The 24,183-nt window shown below is 36.9% G+C and overlaps 1 protein-coding gene across 1 annotated transcript; it reads left to right on the top strand.

Annotated features, from left to right (window-relative positions):
* The first annotated feature begins 2,869 nt into the window (after window positions 1–2,869).
* Window positions 2,870–22,263, top strand: LOC120636073. Its single transcript, XM_039907358.1, has 5 exons — window positions 2,870–2,948; window positions 4,453–4,558; window positions 12,593–12,753; window positions 19,055–19,294; window positions 21,731–22,263. The coding sequence occupies exons 2-5, from the start codon at window positions 4,453–4,455 to the stop codon at window positions 21,887–21,889; spliced, it is 666 nt and encodes a 221-aa protein (XP_039763292.1). The 5' UTR covers window positions 2,870–2,948; the 3' UTR covers window positions 21,890–22,263.
* The last annotated feature ends 1,920 nt before the right edge of the window (window positions 22,264–24,183 follow it).

Below are 24,183 nucleotides of genomic sequence, written 5' to 3'. Positions count from 1 at the left end.
GCACTACCTAACAAAATTTTCAATTATTTTTCATATTTAATTACACGTGTCTTAAATTATTCATTATTGTTTGAGTCTGCTCCAGACATCAAATTTTGCAAACAGTAATCTTGTAGTTTTACATATTCAAATGACTATTACATAATACAGTGGAATAAATTTAAATGAAGAAGTCGTTAGCAAAAACCGCTAACCAATGCCTTTCACTCAATGAAGTATCGAGATTATATCCCGCTTTATGTTTAATCTTGCGCTTGTAGCATTAGGGAGGTCAATACAATCGCACAAAGACTGCGATATGGTCGCCGATCGCACTACTCTACACTACGATCGGTTCATAATCAATCGATACCCCGGCATCAAATATGTACATTTAATTCAAGTACCTAAGCGTACTTTTGGAATGTCATGCCTGTCTTTGTAGTGGATCTACCAACGATTCGGCAGAAAGCAGAATCCATCAAGAAGAAGCCGGCAAGAAATTCAGCAGTTGCTGAATTTTATTAACATCGTGTCCCAAAAATTGGTCCTTACGTCTCGTGACCCAAGAACTGGCGCAACAGTAAGTGATCAGTTAGACGGCTTATATTTATTGTAAATTTTATTTTTAGTTTGTAATTATTATTTCCGTAGATAAATATATTTTTCGTTGGTTCACTAATAAATAATATCTTACTTCTTAGCAGTTGCTCCTTTCCAACATCATATTGAGCAATCATTTTTCTATCTTGGGGCTAAAGGTTGAATCGATAGTGATCGATTGTATCGATTTTTCGCGCCAGTTGAGCGATGCGAATGCGACAAATATCAAAAAGTAGCGTCGCCAACGCACTATTGAATCGCTGCAAAAAGTCCCCGTTTTTTTTGCAACGATTCAGGAATTATAGAATCACAAAGAGTAGCAACGCTGTCGCTGGTTTTACAATTATTATTATTATTTGTCCACATCACTACGATTTCTGCGACTATTGCTATACAGGTTTCAGATACTGATGAGATCCAGCTTGAGATAAAATCGTGCGCTGTTTGGTGCTATTTTACGGAAGCGGGCATAGCGTGGGAACTCAAGTGCACCTATATAATCAAGAAAGATGACGTGGTTGCCACTACGCTACAATAATTTAAAAATTATTAAAGTACAAGAAAAAAACGATGCGCGATAGCTCGATGCAGAAGCGAAGCGATGTTATCGCTATACCGAATCTTTTTTGACGAACTCCGAAACGCGCTACTAAATCGCAGCAAAAAGGCATCGTGGGCGACTTCTCTTAGAAACATACCTGAATATCGATTCCTATTAAATATTGATTAGTGGTTAGACTCGAACTAGACTACATAAAGGTTTAAAGATCTGCTGTCTAAAAGAAATGTTTCAAAATTCGGGAACCAGGTCTTTTACTGCATATACTTAATGGACCCTAATTAGAACTACTGGCAACAAGATCTTGGTGCTTTTGCTTTTTAAGCTTAAGTATCATTTTAATTTTAATTAGGTACTTTGGCTTTTTGCAGGATAACATAAATTATAATTACCTACTTTCGAGATAAAAAACTCGATCTTTTATACCCCTTTGATAAAAACAGCGAAGAACCGTTTCAAATGAAACGCTTTCAAGAAAGTTTTTCTTTTAAATATTATTGTATGCTTTTTTTAAGCATATGAAATTTTAGATATGTATACCAATCACTATTCTATGGAAATTTCAGTACCCTAACACTTACTTAATGGTCTCGATCACTATCAGTGATAGGGCCTATCTAATTTAGTTTTTAAGGTTCCTAAGATGTCTCCTTTTAATGCATAATAAATAATTTTACTATTATCAATGAGTAACTATGTTCCTACACAATAAATTGTAGAGTAATTATTATATATAATACACATAAGTACAATACAATATTTATACATAATTTTGTTTGTACTCGTGCCCACCACTAACAAAGATTTTAACACGATTAGTGTGCCTCAAGGGATTATGGGGTATCTTATCTCCTTTGATTACGAGACCTTAGCTGTGAAAAATTCTGGTGCACAAGTTTGCTCAATTGCAATGAAAGTTTTATGGCGATTTCCAATACTTATAATAACTTACTGCGAGGCCTCCAATATTAAGTCGATATTACAAACGGAGGAGAAGCAGAATTTAAGCATTGAATCATTTCACGCTCTACCTTATATTCTGTAATTTTTGGTAATAAAAACTGTACCTAAGTACCTATTACCAAGCAGAATTAAGAAAATACAGAACCCTCATACTATTGCATGCAGTGCATTGTATCTAAAAACAGTGAAAACGCCCCGCACACGTCTCACCTCACAGTTCACACCCGCGGATAGTTGCTGCCTCACAAAGTTTTTCCCATTTTCCCATTTTATGGTAAACATTTAGAACATTAGAGATAAAACAATTACTGCCAACTGCTAAATGGTATGAACTATGAAGTGACTAACCGCCCGTTCGAGAAACACTACTAAAACACTGGAGTCGTTTTTGATGCTTCAATATTAGTCGTGTATACGGTTTCTGTATGCTCTTAATTCTGTACATTACCAGTTACAAAAATCGTCGAGGAAGTTATTATATTTAAACAATAGCTAAAAATGGTTTCCGTAGTGCACCTCATTAATTCAGTGATACAATTGTTAACTTGATGGTACTATGGTGTATCTATTATGTAAATTCGTGATTGTATCCGGCTGCGACCTCCAGAAGGTCTTCTAAGTTAGCGCAGCCAGATAGCTACGTCGATCAGGCGGGGTGGCGCGGGCGGATCTTCTCTCATATTGGAAGTGAAAGTGAATGAATGTCGGAGGCTTAATTAGAGAGAACGCTTGCGCCTGCGTCAGTTCCCCTGAATCCGTCGCGTTCAACACACCTTGCGTACTCTCGGACGTACGCGCACCATTCTAACACGCTCGCATCGCCGTCACCGTACATCCCACAGAGGTACGCTAGTGCACACCTGACTTAACTCAGCATGAGCTAGTACAGTGATTCGATTTAAGGATATACCATATAAGTTATGAAGTTTAATTTTACCCAATAAATTCCAAACGTTAATACAAAAAAAGTGCGTGAAAATCTACGAAGTTGCGTTTTTTTTTGTTTTCTATCAATATAACGTTAGTTAAGTTATTGATTAGAGATTAACAATAGGCCGCCATGGCCCTCGGTTGGGACAGGAACATAAGTTTGCATTTTAATATATACATAATTTCAAATTACTAAAATGTAACACACATGTGTTTACACACACATTAATTAAGTACGTACTTAAACTTAGTATTTAATTATTAAAGTATTAAAATAAAAAAATATTAGTTTATCAATACACTATCATACTTTCTGTAATAAGTACATAAATTTAAACGTATGTGTGAACTCGTTATAGGTAGATACATATTTGGAATTCCACCGTAACCCAAAAATTAAAACAAAAAGAACTCGCTACCTGTCAATATTTTACTAAAGTAATTATTCAATATTTATTAATATTTTTTATTTTATTTATCATGGTATTAGTATGGTATCGTAGTGCATTGGTATAATAAGCATGTATTTATGGAAAGTGCCCACTGAGCCAACGGCGCGCGACGAGCTTTCCGTACCATAAAATGCGTCCCAAATCGACGATTTCTCGCGCGGAGCACCTTTTCACGCAAACGTTTAAACATGCAGGAAGGAGGTCAGCGAATCGGGTTTTGCTTTCACAAACACAACAAAATAAATTCGTCTCACGTATCGATTGTCCTCGAGCATTCACGTACTGCATAAATAAAAGAAAGCGAACTCATTAACAGAACTGCGAATGACTGACTACTTTCTTTGAAGAAAAGCTTGTCATAATATGCACTTTTTTGCTAATAAAAATATTGCTATAATATTAAAATAGAACATAATAGAGCCCAAAATTGCATGTTGTGTTGCGACATACGAAAATTTGGAGTATTGTAGGAATGATAACTAGGTCCAGTAATGTAAACAATAATTGAGGAGAGTTTGGTAACAAAAAGCTCGTACTTACAGTGCTAAACGTAATCGGTCGTAGAATTTACCTATCTATATAATATTAAATATTTTATTGGTCACATTTTACCTTCCCTTGCATTGCATTTCCAGAACTGATGAATTGCATAAACAATAGCAAATTAGGTCCCGGGTTCGATCCCCGGGAATTGCAATTTGGGAATTCTTACTTCTTAATTTCTGATGTCCACTGGTAGCGGTGCCGCAAAGACATGCCGCCATGCAATGTATCGTTCCGGTACTATGTCGTGTAGAAACCCGTTAGGGGTGTGGATTTTATATAAGTAACCAAACCCCTAAAAGGTTTGCCCGGTACCGTCTTAGACTGCATCACAACCTCTAGAGATTGCATTCAAGGGTTTGAAATTAATAGTAAAAAAAAACTACTTTACTTACCTAGTGCTAACTTTGTTGTTATTTACAGATGAGCCGGCACAGTTGCCTGGCGACGGCCGTTCTATTGGCGGCTCTTTGCCTAGCCGATGCCCAGCGCCGTCTGGCCCTGCCTGACCCCAGAAGTTGCGCTAACAGTACGTAAATTACAATCATTACCCTCGTCAACGTGACTTCGGAGTTGAGACCCATTGCAATGTCCCAACTTCCTGTACAGCATTCTCGGAAAGCAGCATTACACAACATAGTTACCTTTTGCGCATCTGTTGTTGTTGTTTCCGCCTCTATTAGGTGTTACCTATGTATGAATGGTAACGCACTTTCAAGTTAAATAAGTCTAATTACCTAGACGTTCTAAGGACAAGAGGTTTCTTAATGTACTAAGTAATATTATCTTTTTATATCTTCATCACCATTATCATGTCCACTGCTGGACATAAGTCTTTTGCAGGGAGTTCCAAATACCACTGGCATGTACTGCTTGCTTCCAGCGGCTTCTTGCAACTCGTTTGATGTTGTCTGTCCAGCAGCTAGACGAGGTTTAAGTCGAGTATTTTCTTATAACTAACTTTAATTCCAATCAAAACTTATACGAAAACGGAAACGTCGAAATTATTTCCTTCCGAGCAAACGTGTTATTGATTAGTGAATTCTTGGGACGTCACACAAGGAAAGTCGTAATCTAAAGATTTAACGAAATCTCCGAGATATAAAGTTTGTCCTGCTTTCGAGTCGAGTAGATCAAAAATCTCACGACATTAACCTACCCACTCTAGCTAACCCAGCATAAAGTTCTTTGCTTAGAATGAAAAAGCATCAATTTGAATTGCGCTTTTCATACACAGGTTTGAATTATGAGATTTAAGTCTATCAATCACTCTTGTAAATTGCAATATAAATACCTTATCACGTTTTACTATGGGTACAACTATCATCTTGAGACTTTTTAGTTTGACCTATTCTTGACCCGAGACATTGTGTAAGTGTAAATTACGCTCAGATTACCCAACTGTGAAGTAATAAGTTGCCCTGCATTATGTGGGTCCATTCTAATGATTCTAATATTTGATACCTTACCGTCATTCTTTACTGAACAATGAAAATATCTTAACACCTGTCAACGTTCGCATAGATGGCAAACAATCAACGTAAGATAATATTGTATATTTATGTACGCTGGCACCATCTCAATTAAAAATAGCTTTGGGTAGCTGTCACCACCTTTAATATACAACGTGTAAAGAAAACCGAAATAATACTCTACAGGCTTAAGAGGTGCATTATGTACTGTCTCTAAGACTTATCTGTGAAACCGAAAACCTAATACTTAGTTTTTGAGTAAACCACTGCCACACTAGAATGTTTTGAATTCGTTTTTGTGTTATTCGATTTAATATTTTTACAGGGGGATTCCTTATGAAATATACTTATGTATCCTTTAATGTTATTCCGTTATTCGCTATACGTTGTATATATTTTTAATTGTTATCTTAAATAAATGACAGAATTATTTGTCTTGTAATCGATGTAATGTATAAAATTTTAGAATTGCTAACTACTACATACGGTTATTAGAGTTACCTAAGCGTATCATCCATCTCACATCTCTAGTTCTACTCAAGTAGCTTATAAAGAAACAACTTTCATAAGAGTTTAAGATAACTTAACACTAATGTTATAGTGATCGCAAGGGCGTTCAGAATAGTTATTAGCAAACATACCGAGAATGTGATTTGAGACTGTAACATTCTCATGCTCTACAGTAAACGTCCTTTTTGCACAATTGCTTACAGCATTGCGACCAGCAGTGACGGGTGGATCACCTTGCAGCTTAATTGCTTTGCCTAATTCCAATTGATGATCCTCAGTAACGGAGCGTTCATCCTTTCTATTCAAGTCACGTTCTATCGGACTTATTGCATTTTCATTGACCATCGCCGGTTTAATAATAATTGTGACCATGTAGGTATGCCTACCGATTATGTAATGCTGGTAATTAAATTAAATGTTAACAGCGGCAGACTCTAACCAACAATGTGGGAGTGTTAAATTTTAAAAATAATATATTGGAGAGATTTTATTTTACATGTTTATACCTGTTCAGTTTGACTATTAGGTAACAAACTAACCTCTACAACGACAACAATTTATTTTTTCATTAATAGTGAAAAGTTGCTTTGATTGCCGTTGGTAAGTGGTAATACAGTCTTAGATGGAAGTAAGGTTAGGTTACGTTAGACCTAAAAACTGGTAGTTTTACTATCCCATACCGCTTAACTTCTTTACTTTTTAGTATGATCTAAATTTTATACACCCCAATTGACTATACTAAATATACTATGTTTATGTGAAAACTAAGACTTCCCACTTTAAAGGCCACACATTGCTATGTAAAGATGCCAGTTTTTGACAACTATGGCGGATTTAGCATATTCCGAGTTCACTGGCATATTTATTAATAACACCATCATCATGATCAACCCACTGTTCACTCATGTTCTCCTCTCTGAATGAGGAGGGTTTAGGCCTTTAGGTTTAGGAGAACTCTCAGGCATGCAGGTTTCCTCACGATGTTTTGCTTCACCGTTAAAGCAAGAATTTTTTTCATCTCTTAAATTAAAAATGCAAATAACTCAGAAAAACGCAAGTACCTAAATCGTATTTTGCAAGAACTTAATAGTATGTGTAACGTTTGTGAGTCAGGGCGGTTCCCGACATAGCCGCTTCGTGTGGGAGCGTACGGAGGACAATTGACCGACAGTCAGATACAAAGATAACAAAGAATCTTTTGTAAATGTGTATTTGATATGTTAGCAACATTACGTTATTTAGGTTGTTGTGCCCGCACTAAACCGTTTTGCAAAGGGTGCGTTTATAGTCGACGGAGGGGAGCCGGAGAAAATGAAATAGATCAATCCAATTACATAACGACTGAAGAATCACTAAACAAAGATTAACATTCCGATAAGAAAAGAAAAAAAAAATACTTGAGTAAAATTGCCGTAAGGTCGAGATGTTTACCTTCAACTTTCTCCGCAAATTGAAATGACGCATTTCGAATAACAGCCATAACTTTTCTCTTCCCTATGCCTATTAAATATTACGTTTTCCTTTAGATTACGTAAGTAACCGACGAAAAATATTATAGGTTGTAATGAATTATAATTAATATGGATGATAAATGACAATAAAAGAGTATTCATTTTGAAGTATTACGTACTCATTCAAATTTTAACACCAAAATTTTTATTGCTATCGTAATTGCTAACGTAGGTACATATAGATATGTACCTACGTTAGCAATTATATAACATTCTACATTTTACGTTAGGATGTAAATGTTTTCCGGTGCTATGGGTAATTATAATTTGTAGAGAAGCGCGAAAGGCAAAATATGCCAAAGTGGGGATTACAATTTACAATGGACACTTTCTCGTTACGAAAGAGACGCTCCATTAGGTAGGTACTGAACGAGCCTAAAGGCTTGTTACACCTTTTCACAAACAAGCGAAGAAGTTTTAATTTATCTTATACATAGTAAAATCTAGTAGGTAAATCAAAAGCGTAACTAAGCTACATAACATAACAAAGATACCATACGTCTTCTTTTAAAGGCTCTGTGTGTTATCTCGAAGTTCTACTAAGAAAAATTTGTACAGCTTCCGGTGTCTATGTTACATATTTGATATTATATGTACATATAATGTTAGAATTGTTTCTTTATGTGGGTTTGCTTGTCAATAACTTGGCGCATCTCAGTCAAGTGAGTTTGATGAAGAGAAAGAAATTTAGGATAGATAGAAAACATCGAGTCATTCAACCCAGAATAGATTATGGCCAATTTGGCCTTGAGTGCGACTGGTGCAGTTCATAGGATCAGCCAAATATAAAAACGTAAATCCCACTGAGATACTATAGTTGGGCAAGGTAAAGCCATGTCCTAAGAGTAACATTTGATGAAAGCATAAGTTTCGCCGTTCAGATACGCAAAGCTCGTAGCAAAGCTGCGTATGTCCCGAATCGTATTCAACCAGCCATGAATCCGTTTGCTGTTACACTTAATGATTTGCGCTAAAAGGATCTGTGCCTGATTCTCACGTAAGTACACAAACTGGTACTAAATCGTTTCGTAATCGTTTCAGTTCCATTATGTCCTAGTATAGTTTTCGCACTGCGCCCTCGTAGAAGTCCTGCAGAATTCGCAAGGCCATTAGCAGCCGTGTTTTTAGTACAACACAGAACTTCATCTAGGTAGCCTCGATCTCTTCACAGTAGCCCAATATTTAAAAAACTCTTTAAAACTTACTCTGAGAATTGTGTTTTTGCTACTCTCGCCCTTTTGGTCAAATTGCGTTTTCAGCCAACATCGGAATTATCTTTATCACAATATTATTATCAAACCATTGCCGGCCCACTACAGAGCACGGGTTTCCTCTAAGAATGAGAAAATCTTAGACTCCGGTCTAGCTAGGCTTATATTTGCAGCATGGTGTACTCCGGTCCACAAATATAAGGAATGCGATCGTCAATTTTCGTTGTCATAAGAAAATCAAGCTTCTATTGCTTGACATCGTAGGAAGACCTATATAAATGTGTTTCTAATTCCTACGTACGTAGCTTGAAACTAAGATAGGCTATGGTGACATATAGAAACCAGGTAAGGTCTTCCCTTTACTTGTCTCCAAGAGATCAATCAGTTTTACTAAATATGTGGATCAATTCCAAGACGTATGATACATTTCGATGATTTAATACTAGCTAAACTTTAATACTAGCTACTCTGGGGAACATTGCGTATAGCCATCATTAGAAGAGTATCAGCAAGCATTGCTATTGAACACTGTCATTGCAGTTCTACGACAATAAGTCCAGGGTTTCAGCAATGTCTATTTTCAGTAGAGGTAGTTAACACCCACACCTGCAATATCTAATTAGATACATACAAGTATATGGCAGGATAAGCTACTCTACTCCAGTAATAGTACGATTTCACGACATAAGTACGCAGTTGACACCATTATTTTCACCCTTGACGGGTTGTGAAAGTGACGTCAGTTATTACTACGTAATTATAAGCCCGACTATTAAGGGGTCCATACGCGGGGCAATCCATCGCTTGGCAATCGTCGCAAGCGGCCGGATTGCACGTTCATATACAAATTGGAGATCGCATGCAATCTGGAGCGTTTCCACCTACTAGGTACACAAGCACGAGCTTCTTGTCAAACCATCCTATAATATATTGTTACTGGTGCAAGCTTATTGTTATGCACATACGTAGTATTTACACAAGTTATTGACTGGGGCATTCTACTTGCACGAGCATTCTATGATTTAACGTGCAATTGCAACTCAAGCATGGCGATGTACGATTGTACGTCGTGGACGGCAGTTTAACGCGATAGATCCTAGCGTTCTGTGTGCAATCGATTGTTGCAATGGATTTTCGTTATATAGGGCCGTTATGTTATTGTCACATACTTTGTTACCTATCTACAGTCTAATCAGTTGTCTTTTGAATAGAATTTCGTTATGTAAATATTCGGTACGTAAGACTTGGTTTTATTTTAAGATAAATGCATGTTTGTACGAGTAGGTCTAAATAATTAAATATGCATACTTTTACATTTAACAGGTAATTAATTTCTCAGTAATAATAATTACGTAATGTATGTATATTATTATATTATTAATTACCGACTTAGGTAAGTAAATGTAAATGAGTTTTTACGAACGAAAACAACAAATACAAATGTGAAAACCGGGAAATTGTTTTGGTGGATTAAAAGACTATCTACAATTTCTTTCAACTAGTCTCGCTCTAATAATAATAGCCTGAAAACTAAACCTAACTAAAACTTAGTAGATATTTTGATTTTCCTTTGTAATTAATTTTTAAAATAAATAATAAACGAGGTACCTGCTAAAATAAAAGATTAAAAAATATCTATAGGTACCTATTATTGATTTTCAGATAGTTTCCAAATAGGATGTAACGAACTTTAGATACTTTATCTAGTTATAGGTAGGTAGGTATGCATCTACAAATGGCTGACGTCGGATATTTAACAGAGTACAGCTGGGTTTAATAGTACCTTCGTTATGGCTCAAAATTAGTTGAATCAAAGTAATTACGAAATCTCACAATGGAGGGAAGATATTAAGAGACCCCATATTATTTTTATGGCGAACTCTAATTCAAATGTGTTTATTTTTTTTTTCATCACAATAATCGTGATAAAAAAAAAAATAAACCCATTACCCGCCCACACCGGCATAGGGTCACGGTTCACCGGTTCACCACCAACACGCTGGCCCACTGCTGATTTGAGACCGGTATGGAAAACTCTCAGGCATGCAAGTTTCCTCACGATGTTTTTCTTAACCATTAAACAAAGTGATATTTTAGTTGATTTTAATTGAAAGCGCACCTAACCTTAAAATGTTAGAGGTGCATACCGAGGATCGAACTCGATCAGACAGAACGGGAGGCCGAAGCACTATCACCACTTTGCTATAGGTTAAAATAGGTTAGTACTTGAAGTCAAAATCAAAAATATCTTTATTCAAGTAGGCCCGGCCCATAGGTGGAACTTAGCAGGGTATTTTTTTTTTGTTATCACCATCTCACATTGTCGTTTAAAACTTAGTATCTACTATCTACTGAGATGTTTAAATGTTGGGATGTAGGTAGTAGTATGCATATTTCACACAAGTGGCACCCTTTGTTGCATAACACACATTTCTTAGGTATCACGGCAATTCCACAGAATGCATTAGTTTTTTATGAGAACGCTATGCACTGCTAGCAAAGACGTGTGAACCATACCTTCTATTGTGTAAATTTTAAAGCCGTGAGCTAAATGATGTTCAGTAGGTGCATTTCGTAATACAACTGTAATTTTACAGATACAATACAAAAGTCACTATAGTCAATGCTCGCGTGCTTTTTGAAGCACTTGTGGTTTCGTAGTAGGTACATATCTAACATTATGACTTCAGTGGTGATGTTGCAACTGCTCTAAGCAAGAGTCAATGCCGTAGTTAGTGTTGTGAAATAGCAGTACTTATCTACTGACTGTATATATTCACTATGATAATATTTAATATGACCTTATGAACTGTAAATTAATAAATCAAATAAATCGAGAACCTCTTGAAGGCGTGAAACGATTTCTATTAGGGGCCTTCTGAGTTACTTGTTAATTTGTAATTTGCAAATAAGTTTATTATATTATAATTGGATATAGCTCTACTTAACAGATGCAGAGTAGACTCTTTGATCTTAGTTCTTACGTTTATGATCGTAATTTTAATTAAGGCACTTTAACTGTTGCTCTGTGCACATTGTATTCTTGTAGGGATTTCCAATTGCCCCTGTCTTATACCGCTCGTATCAGGCGACTCATATCGTCTTTTTTTCTTGTGGATACCAAAGCTGTTCCGGGGTCGCCACTCTAACATTAGGGTCCATAAGCAATGAGCCGAGCGTGCGAGCGTTTAAAAAATTATACCTATCCTCCTTCATAGAAATTCACTAATGGCAATCTTTAACTAATATTATACTATTTTATGTACCTTATAAGTATAGTCATAAGGTATGAATAACAGGTTCAAAATCAATCTATGAGGTGAACGGGTTCTTTACAGATAAAAATCTAGATGGTACAGTTAAAACCTTGTGTCCTTATTTATGATGTTCAACATTTTTTCTTAGTAACTAGTATTATTAACCTTAGTGTTAATGGCATCAATACCATTCTACATGCTAAGCTATAGACAAAGAATATATAACTATTATCATTAATGCAAATGTTTTTTTTTTGATTGCCCTTTCTTCGCGCCCTAACTACTTAATTAACGAATCAACTGATTATCAATCAACCAAACAAACTTCGTACAAAACGTACCGTTTCAAGAATTTAGTACTGCTTTTTGTATACGACCCTTGCTCGCTCGCTTTTAAGAAGCTTGAAACTTTATTGTCATTATAAGATTATATCACGAACTTGTAAACTGCCTTTTAACTGCAGTATACTTACTTAGGTATAGGAAAATGGATAGCACTAGTAAACTCAATCTGCCTACTAAGGATTTTGGATTTATAACTGGTTCTTTATAATAATGTATCCTGGTTTTAAGTTTTAATTTTTAAATTTGTCATTGTTTAGGAGTTCGTCATTCGACGTATCGCGATGCGCGCGGAGTGCTTCATTCCTACTTCTTCAGCTGGGAGCACGCGCCTACCCGCAGCCTTGAAGTGGACTGGCTCGACGCGAGAAACATCTGCAGGCGACACTGTATGGACGCCGTCTCGTTGGAGACTCCACAGGTAATTTGTCGAACATTGATGACTTTCGCTTCTTTAAAAGCATATAATATGCAGATAAATCGCCCCAAAACGTATATTTATTTATTTATTTATATGTGATAATGCTTTTCCAATGCGCTAACGCATAGTGGAGTTCTTCTGGGGCCACCATCACCATCATCATCATAATTACGACCAGAGGACGTTCACTTTGCCCTTTAGAAGTCCTACAACAATTGACACTTTAGAAGACGATTTTAAAACTTTTTGATAACTTCTTGATTGTATTGATAAATAACTATCTTTTAAGAATTCATTATGTAATGCACATATCTAGCTGATCTTACTCTTACACGATGAACTCTGGCCTGGTACAGACCGTGCTCCCTTCACAGGTAGGTATACCGTATAACAAGTATCTTCTTACGTCACGTAAGGTAATAGGGTCAATCGTGATTCTTGATAATAGTACGCTCACTTTCCCATAGTTAATCATTAAAGGTACCTGCGTTTTTGTAATCCGAGCTTTTTAGGAATCAATACTATACTAGATATCTATGTCTATTGTATCATATACTATAGCTATTGGATTTTTAATATTAGTTTACTGTTACAGTACATACAAAAACATATTTGAACAGTAACTAATTATAATTAAAAGTTCGCTAAATCCACCTTGCTTCGTAGCAAATTCTACTTATTAGAAGTCGTTTTTTATTATTCTCTTTCTCGAAGATTTTTCTTGTATTTACCTACTCGATATCGGGCTTCTGTGGTGGTCTCCTCGTTACTAAAATAGAGCCACAAAAAACTACCCATTGTGTGCTAACTTCGATATCGCGACAAGTAGATTTATATCTACGATCTCGTCGTCTCGAAGTTTTCAGAAATGAGCGTCGTCTATATACCTTCGAAAGATGAAAGATGAATGGTTGTACTTTGGTCCTTAAGCATAACATCAGCTCGGAGGAAGATCTTCCTATGCTGCGGTAGAAGGCATTACCAAAGATCCCGATCACTTCCAATTCTATTTAAGCAAAAACACTATAACCTTCCGGTTTTCTGGCTATAATAACTTTCGCAACAGTGCAGAGGAAATCAATTGTAAGCGATCGTCCGGGTGTAGAGTTCAGTAATTGTATGAAAAAGCAAGCCTGCCTTCCTGTCTCGTGTGGCAAGTTTTCTCTACATTCTTATTTCCTACCGCAATCACATGTCAATGAACGCAAGATAATTGCCGTCTTTCTATTACTTATTTGAGATGGGATTTAGCAATTGACTAGCTGATGTTTGTAGCCCAGACTGATTTTCCTACTAAACATCTCCAACCCAACCAACAATAATATCCAGCATGCAAACGATGTCTAAAGATAATAATTCAGACTGCACATGTTGCATGTTTAATGTTTGATTCTTTAAATAATCTGAAAAAACAAGCTTTTTTGCTTGTTTCTAAGGGGGTACCTGATACTAACCATGTTCTTCTTCTCGTCGGTCATCTCGAACACGGGCAGCCCAACCGTGATAGCTCGGTCGGTGCAGCTCCTAGTCCGTCCAGGTAGTCGAGCACGCGGGGCACCCGGTCATGTGCGTGGTGGTGTGTCTCGGATGTCCGCAAAGGAATTCAGTATCATGTTAAGGATTGAAACCCCACTTGGCAAGATTTGCCTTGGGCCTCCCCACCCCTGCCCTGAAGGGGTTGAGCGATTTATAAAATAAGTCACCTGAGGTCGTTTCCCTTGGCTAATCTTTCTTGGACTCTAGTGTTCAGTTTTGAGATTCTTAGCCCTGGCGTCCACAGGATGTGTCGCAAAGCTTTAGGGGACTAATTGAGAAGCTGCACTGTGTGTGGGAGCTAGGCTTTTCTTGGAGCGCAACCTAGGTTGAGCTGGTTTATGGTTGAACAATTTATGATGTCTGTCCTGTAGCTGCTGACTGAACTACAAACTTCAGGGTCCTGAATTCCTGGAAACTGATCTTCCCACTTTCAGGGACTGTTCCTGTCAGCTGCTATCGTATTTTATCGGTGTTGGCTTCAAACAGCCCGTTTCTAGATGCGACGTGGTATTTAGAGCTACGTCAAATATTGATACAAGGAACGGATATAGTTTGATAGTTTTGTAATCAATATCGAAATGTCTCATGTGGGTCACTAGTGATTAGCCTGGTCTAAAACTATTTACCCACATAGGACATTCATTAGTTCATCTGCCCGGGAAAACAAAAAAATGCTGATTGGTAGACGTCACGCGTAATAGAGAAGATTATAGAGAACTCTCAGGCATGCAGGTTTCCCCATGATGTCCTTCACCGATAAAGCAAGGAATATTTAATAGCTTCAATTCAAAACACTCATAACTCCGAAAAGTTAGAGGTGAGTGTCGAGCTTCGAAATCAGTCGCCCAGAAATGGAGGCTGTAGTGTTAACCACTAGGCTATCACCGCCCGTGGTATCTCTACTCTATTTTAATTTGCTTCAAAACTTCCACTTATCACTTATAGATTTAGAATTAATGAATGAAAATCTTTATCATTAATTTATATATAAATCTTTTGAAATTTACCATGCGCAGGATAGGAAATAAATGTTTACTTGCTCGGGAATGAGCCGTAACAAGTTAACTCTAATCATAGAAACACGAGAGACGTGTTGATTAGAATCAATAATTTATGAGGATGCTCAATTTAAATCGATTAGGTTTGTAGAGCGTGGAAGGCGTCCGTGAAAGGGGTGCAATGGCCGAGCGCGTCACTCGACAAGGCAACGTTCTCATAAGGCGCTCGCAACTTACAAGTGGTACATGACACACATTCTTCTGTAGCCGTGTTGCCCACTTCGCGTACCGGATGCTTATAGCGGAGGTGCATTTCCCGTCACAGACCGCGCTCCTTAATTACTGTTTCATATAATATGACGGACACTTAGATGACACCCACATTCTTGTCGCACTACGTCCAATTCAAGTCCGGGAAAATACGGATCGAGAAAACTGCGTCAGAATACGAATGTCGATTGCTCTAATTGTGCTTAGAAAAAACTCATGAGAGTATCTCATCATGAGCAAAGGCTCGTACGACACCCACGGGAACCAAAGGTCCCACTGCTTGACATAGGTCTACTATCTTACAAAAGGTGAGCCGAAAATGATGCTCCAATACCAGTTGGTGGGGTTTGACGAATATTAGGTATCACAAATTTCAAAAAAAAGAGTGAAGTGAGTGAAAGAAAAAAGAGTGTTCATGCATTCGTAATTCAGAAGTGACGGGATTATTGATACGATGCAGTGCTGATACATAATATAACATTAGCACTCTCTCCGTGGTGATTTTCTGACGCGTGTAATTTTTCCTAGTAATTTTATATCCCTTATATCATATATAAGTATCTTTATTTTTTATTTATCTAAACATCTTTATTGCGTAATAAAGGAGAAATTACAAATATAGTTAAACAAAAAATTAAAAGCAAAAGGCGACCTTATCACTAAAAGTGATCTCTGCCAGGTAACCTTACCGATAGTACACAACAAAACATGAGAGACGGGAAATCGCAATTAAAATAAACAATACATAAATTTACACACTTAAGTACATACTACTAATAACTAATATAATAAATTATTAAAAGAGATAAATAAAATAAGATATAAATATATATATATATATTATATATATATATATTAACAAATATTTATATATATTTACCATAGATACATAAGTACACATATACGAACAACAAAATTATAATGACAAATAGTGATGTCTAACACGGCTTTTGAAAATAGCTAGGGATTTAGAGCGACGAATATCGTCCGGGAGTGCATTCCATAGCGTTGCAGCTTATATATAGCTTTTATTGTGAAGGATTCCGAGTAACTTTGAGACTTACATTTCATCATTCGGAGAATATTCTCCCTAGCAGAACGCTGAGATCCTTGAGACGGACACGGGCAAAGGAAATGAAAGCGTTGTTTAAGGTAGAGTGGTGTCCAAGGATGAAAAAGATTAGAATACAGGATTGAAAGGACATGCAGATTACGCCGATGCCTAATAGGAAGCCACTACAATTTTTTGCGATACTCAGAGATGTGATCATATTTCCTGAGACCAAATATGAATCTTATGCATAAGTTTTGTAGTCGCTCCAGCTTATCCAGAAGGTCCTCAGTCAAGTCTAAATAACAGGCATCGGCATAATCTAAAATAGGAAGAAGAAGGGTATTGGCTAATAAAATCTTAGTCTTGATAGGCAAGAGATTTTTCCATCTTTTTAAGGACGCAAAGGCACTAAAAACTTTCTGGCTTACATGGGCTACTTGCGGCCTCCAAGATAAACTGCTGTCCATGAGAATGCCTAGTTTTTTCACAGTTTTGCTATAAGGCAGCAGAGACCCATCAAAAGTGACTTGCGGAATACCAGAAAAAATCACTTTCGCAATTTGCCTAGAATTACCCAAAATAATTGACTGAGACTTGCTGGCATTAACCAATAACCCATGAGATCTGCTCCAGTCACAGATAGCACTAAGGTCAGCGTTGAGTCTATTTACAGCCTCAGGAATATCAGAAACCAGAGCAGACACATATATTTGAAAATCATCCGCATAAAGATGATAAGGTAAAGAAAGGAGATCAGTCATGGTATTTATGAAAATGGAGAATAGAAGAGGAGATAGTACACCACCCTGTGGAACACCAGCAAGGAGGCGGCAGTAAGAAGAGAATTTATCTTTGACTCTGATACATTGCGTACGATCATGTAAATAAGAATGGAACCATCTAACTACAGGTGAAGAAATATTAATGGAATCTAGTATGGCCAAGAGAATCTCAAAATCCACAGTGTTGAATGCATTGGAGAAATCAAGCAAAGCCAAAATGGTCACCTGCTTATTATCAATACCTAAACGAATATCGTCACAGACATTGGTTAAAGCCGTGACAGTGCTGTGCCCACGACGAAAGCCAGATTGAAAAGTGCTAAGGATATTATTTTTAGAAAGAAATAAAGATAATTGAGAATTAACAATACGTTCCAGGACTTTAGATAAGAACGGAAGAATAGAAATAGGTCGGAAATGAGAAAACAAAGACGGGTTAGAATTTTTAGGAATAGGTATGACCTCAGCTATACGCCAGGCACTAGGAAAGGTACTAGATGAGAGAGATAGATTAAATAAGTAGCACAGAACGTGTAAGATGTAATCTAAACTTAACAATATCATCTTACGGCTGATACCGTCATTTCCCAAAGCATCTGATTTAACTGCATTTATGTGCTTTATTATTTCGCCAGGACTGACCACGCTAAATTGGAACAATGGAAAATGAGGCTTTGAACGCGAGCTTATCGAAGCCAGAGTTTCAGTTTTGCGACTAATACTAGTTGTCACATTACTGAAATGACGATTCAAAGCATCTATATCCACACTATCAGGAACACTTTTTTGCCGGCGACCAATGCCCAAAGTTTCCAAAAATTTCCACACCTTAACTGAACTCTTTCCATCAACTGAAGAGTGGATATAATTGCGCTGAGCGTCTCTGCACATCTTGTTACACCGATTCCGCAGCCGCTTATACTTAAGCAAGTTGGCATCAGAGGGTTGGATCTTATACCTTGATTTCGCCGCGTTACGCTTAGACATGGCAAGCTTTATATCATGAGTAAGCCACGGTGCAGGCAGATGCTTTAGTTTAATGGGTCGAAAAGGTGCATGGGTATCAAAGAGTTCAATAAGAAGAGAATTGAAAATAGAGATCTTTTCATCCAGCGAAGGAGCATTGAAAACTACGTCCCAATCTATGCAATTTAGATCCCTATGGATTGATTTCCGGAATGAAAAGCACTTAGCTTACTGTAACTTGATTCTTCTATAGCGCATTTTTTAAGGCCGGACTAACAGACAAACATTATCAAAACGTGTCTCCTACCGTTCAAATTATCAATTTTATTTAATATAATAACGGTACTTTCAATAACCTGCTTTCAAACTATCGGTTTGATGTAGGGGTTCGCATTTTTTGTTAACATGTGCAGTGTGGTGATGGCAGATCAGAAAAGATACATTTTTTACCACAGCTTCTCTTCCCGTGGGTGTCGTACGAGGCGAATACACCGGAATAAGGGAATATATCTACCAAAGAACGAGCAGCACCAATCTCTGTGCTACTACCACCATTTCTGCGATCACCAACCCTTCTACCCAGCGTGGTGATTATGGGCAAATCCTCCTGTTTGTAGAGGCCTTTACTCCAGCAATCGACTGCTATAGGCTAGTGATGATGTTGAATTGTAATAAATACCAATTTTGTTTTACAGGAAAACGAGTTTGTTAAGCAGAAGATAGCCCGTGCTAACATCCGGTACATTTGGACATCGGGACGCAAATGCAACTTTGCTGGCTGCGACCGTCCCGACTTACAGCCCCCCAACGTGAACGGCTGGTTCTGGTCGGGCTCCGGGGCGAAGATCGGGCCAACTGGACAGCGCAACACCGGCGACTGGTCCTACACCGGGGGCTACGGACAGGCTCAACCTGACAACAGGGAAGCTGCTCAAGTAAGTTGACGAATGTAACGAGCAGCTATGTGACCAAGGGCCCCTTAGTAAAAAAAAAACGGAGCTCTTTTTAAACCACACTAAATACTATAAAACCAACCAACTCGGTTTTACTGTTAAAATTGACGGAACCGTTCGAGATTTTATAACGATAACTGTACAATGAAATATAATAGACCATAACATCAGAAGGTAGGTACTTCCTAAGATAAGATGCCCGCGATATGTGCTTATAACAGTCAGTTCGGGTATTGTTGTATGAGAGGTTTTTGTGACACAGCTCGTGTAGTGAAGTGGGTAGGTACCTATTACCGCCGTACTTAATATTATGCCGCCACGCATAATAATTGCTGGGTTCCTGTCTGTAGGGCGCGGTTTCTGGTGTAATAACAGGCACACGAGACTTAACACCTACGCCTCAGGTGATGGACACAGGACTTGTCTTTTGCATTCCTTGCGAAGTGTTGCTCCATACATATAATATAGGCGATGATTATCTTTGAAAAAAATTATGTTATGATAATTAGATTGCTAATTTAATAAGAATTTTACAACAATCTGAATCTGTTTAAATAGTAGGTTTAAATTTTTTTTAGCGTCCTAGCTGTATTTAAAGCATTAAAATCAGATAAGGATCTAAACAGCCAAAAATTTCCACTTACTTTCTAATAAAATAGAAAACTACCCGTTACTCATACGGCGAACAAAATAAGTTCTTGTCCGGTTTTTGGCAACGGTATATTTTCATATTTCGTACATAAATTAAGTATTTCCTCGTTTGTGGATATCGCGAACTGACAGTTATATTAATTTAATGTGATTTTGAATCTATATTAATAACTATTAAGGCTTTTACCATTCTTTTTTTTTTAGCATCGCCGCCTACATATCTACTTAAACAGATAAACATAATCATCATATCGACCTATTACCGGCCCACTACAGGGCACGGATCTCCTCCCACAATTATTAGGGGTTAAGGCTGTAAGTCCACCACGTGCAAATTGGCGGACTCCACATTCCTTTGAGAACATTATGTGAGCTCTCAGGCATGCAGGTTTTCTCACGATGTTTTCCTTCACCGTCGAAGCAAGTGATATTTTTAATTACTTAAAAGTTAAAACGCACGTAAATTAGAAACGTTAGAGGTGCTTGCTGGGATTCAAACTCAGCCTTCCAAAAGTGAATTCGACCTTATACCGCTGCGCTATCACCGCTTCAAACAGATAATACTGATGGTTTTTTGAATAGGATTTGCATTTTTTTAAGGCAGCACTAAGTACATAAGCACGTCAATAAATCGTAGTCTTTGTCGCTGTCCAAATTATTAATCGTAAAACTGTACATACTTTCGTTACTTACTACGTTACATTACTATGTTAATATTTCTGTGTATGTAACGGCTACCGATGATTAACTATTGGTTAAAACATTCTGTTAGAGCTGAATATCAAAATCGGATTGCGCGGATAGGTAGGTATAATATATAACAAGTATATTGTACATAACGGCGTGCGGACAACTCCAAAAACAAATCACATCCAATCGGTTATTGATGGAAAGAAACAAATCCCTTTTTTATCAATGTAACGTGGAATTATCGATCAGCTGGAATCGTCCTCCAGTTGGAATTAAGATAAAAGATGTCGGTAATGGAATTTCGTAACCCTAACCGAAGTTTACTATAAGTTAAGTAACCTTGCTAAGTTTGTTGTGGGCTCTTCTTAGACCAGTGCGCGTTTGGAACCCTCCTAGCTTTAGTTTTAAGTTACCGAATACAGTTACCACCATCACTAACATTAGTGTAACATGTTAATTGTATGAACGCTTCATAAGTGCCTGAATAAGGTCTATAATCCGAAATATCTTCATATCCGTAACTTTACCTTTAAACCGGTAGGTACCTATAGTGTTATTTTGATTAATGTAGTTTGACATAACAAGGTCGAAAATGTTATCTTTAACATACCTGTTAAGGATAGGTACGTCGTACAACCTCGGGGATTTTCGACCCCCTAAGTGTTTTTTTAATAATTGATGCATGAAGCATATGTCCCATCTATAATACAAAGTGCCGCCCTGTGTCCATCAACCTGAGGCATGTGCCGGCACCAGTGGCGTGCACTTCATACAAACACAAAAGCACTGCCTACCCTAAATTTGATATATAACTCGTATAGGTGGAAGATTTTTGCCGTTTTATGCCATTTTTCTACTGTATGCATACCCTGGTAAGAAACCCAGTGCACGCCACCGACAGGCACCCACTCCCTTCACACCGGAACACAGCATTGGAACACTGCTGCTTAGCGTCAGAAATAAGCAAGGTTGCAGTATTTCCCCGGACGAGCTCTATCACAAAAAGTTCTTCTTCTGATGAAATTCACCTAAGGATCTATAATATTATGAGTGCTTAACTTTGACTTTAATTTGTAGGGCAACGACGAGTCCTGCTTAGCAATTTTGAACAACTTCTACAACGACGGCGTCAAGTGGCACGACGTCGCCTGCCACCATGTCAAGCCGTTCGTCTGCGAAGACAGCGACGAGTTGCTTAACTTCGTGCGCTCTCGCAACCCCGGACTTCGTCTCTAGGACTCCGCACCGCACTACTTCGCCCTCTAAATTAAGATAGTCACCAACTTAAACCGCATCACTCAAGCACAACTTTTAACAAATTTAGGCTTTAAGCCTTGGTCCTTAGATACATTTTTCAATGACAAGACATAATAGTTGACAACTAGCGGTGCGGTTTATGTGAGCGACGACCTTTAGATGGTTGACATTGTACAAAACCAAGTGGCTAACTCTATTTAAGTTATTTATTAATAAAATAAAACTAAAAAATAATACTGACATTAAACGATTATTTCGTTTAGTGTGCTTGTGTGACCTGTTAGAAAAGAGATTATGATTTTGATCATCTTTCGTTTCGGTCAGTGCTTCTATCTTGTAAAAAGTTTTGCACAAAATAGGATTAACTTATAAATACTAGAATAAATAAATAAATTGTTATGGTCTTATATTTTCTTCATACCCTCAATCTACTAACCAACATCATTCACACTTACTTGATCAAAATCTCCTAGATATAATCAACCTTGGGTTATTTAAAAATGATAAAAGTTTTGGAAAGATAAACAAAAATCCTATTGGAACATAAATGAAAAAAAACCAAAATTTAATTTAATATTTTTATTAATATCTTCTAAATTCACATACACAATTCACAAAGTTTTAAATCAAAAACTTAAAATATTAAGAAAAAAACATATTTCAGTCTCTATTTGTATGTTAACATAATTCCAAAGAACAAAAACAAAACTAAGAACAACAGTAGCTCCAAGTAAAAGTATTAAAAAAATAATATGTACTTTACAGTTCTATCAATTACTTTCTTACCACGACTATATGAAGTTAGATTTTTGTTATTCCCGAGGGAACTTCGAGGACTTATCCAGGATAGCATAAAAGTGGTAATTCAGAATAAGAACTATCTTCATTGCAAATTTCAGTCAAGTCGTTTAAGCCATTTAGGCGTTAATGTGTACAAACACCCAAATTTTCACATTTATAATATTAGTACGATTATTGAGTGGAATTATGTATAATAATGATCTAAATTCCGAAACACGGATGACGTCATTGTGCACCTGTAGGGCAAAGATCAGCGCCACGATATCATTGTCTACCCTTTCACTCGTCTAATCTCATGGAAATAGGACGAGAAAATAGTAGACATAATTTACTCGAGGTGAACATGTAAGTCCAACTAGAGTCGACAACGACATGTCATGTCATGCCATTCCTCGAACTTAAACTGAAGAAAATGAGAATGAGTTGCCTTACGACGCCACGAACTGGTGCATGTAAGGGGAAGCGAGAGTATTTTGACAATGTTACAATTCCAACATTGTTGGAGAAACCGGGTTTAAGATCTGTCGATTTACTTTGGTTCACAAATCGTGTGCAAATAATATCTAACTACAGCCAGACATTATTTGCATTATTATTTGTAATTATACATATTAATAGGAACTTCTTATCTACTATGAGACTAATTATTTATAACAAATAATCAATCTTAGTCATGGAAAAAAAAAAGAGTTGTAGATACACAAAGTAATTAAAGTCATAAATGTCCACAGATAAAAATGCATGTCGATGGGAGACGTTACTTGGTTACCTTATATATTTTTTGGTACGAAATCTTATTTATAACCCTTTTAAATAACTCTTAGCTAAATAAACACCAACATCAACCAACGTTATAAAAAAAAAAAAAAAAACATTTAAACAGCGAAATGTCAAAAATATAAACGCTGATACATAAATAAAAAAAACTAAAACGTTTGAGCTAATATGATAGATAAAAAAACACAATATATATAAAACTGCAATAAATTATAGGGCCAAATTAAACGCAACTTACATCATCATATCAACCCATTACCGGCCCACTACAAGGCACGGGTCTCCTCCTAAAATGAGAAGGGGGTTAAGGCCGTAGATCACCACGCTTGCCCCCTTGCCTTTTTAGCAATATTTTACTAAAAATTAAATAACTAGATTATAAAAGCTAAGTAGTTTCTTACACATAGTAGCAATGTCATGATTAAAACTATTACAAAAAATATAATGTATTACTAAATCTGCTAATTCATTAAAATTTTAAATCCATTCATTTCAAGCAGTCGCTGAATAAAATGTAAATTTCATTTAACGGGATATTCTTTTTTACATAATACAGAAACAATTGCAGTCAAGTTGATAATGTAAAACATCGTGCGATAGTTTTTCTTTTAAATATAAAAAAATAAATCAGTTTCCTGTGTTGTTATGAATTATTACCGTTTAATTATTAGTAATTATAATGGATTAAATGATAC

The sequence above is a fragment of the Pararge aegeria genome, chromosome 3, assembly GCF_905163445.1.
Source record: "Pararge aegeria chromosome 3, ilParAegt1.1, whole genome shotgun sequence".
In the NCBI taxonomy this organism is placed as follows: domain Eukaryota; kingdom Metazoa; phylum Arthropoda; class Insecta; order Lepidoptera; family Nymphalidae; genus Pararge; species Pararge aegeria.
The sequence above is the reverse complement of the archived record's forward strand: the minus strand, read 5'-3'. Positions and strand labels throughout refer to the sequence as shown.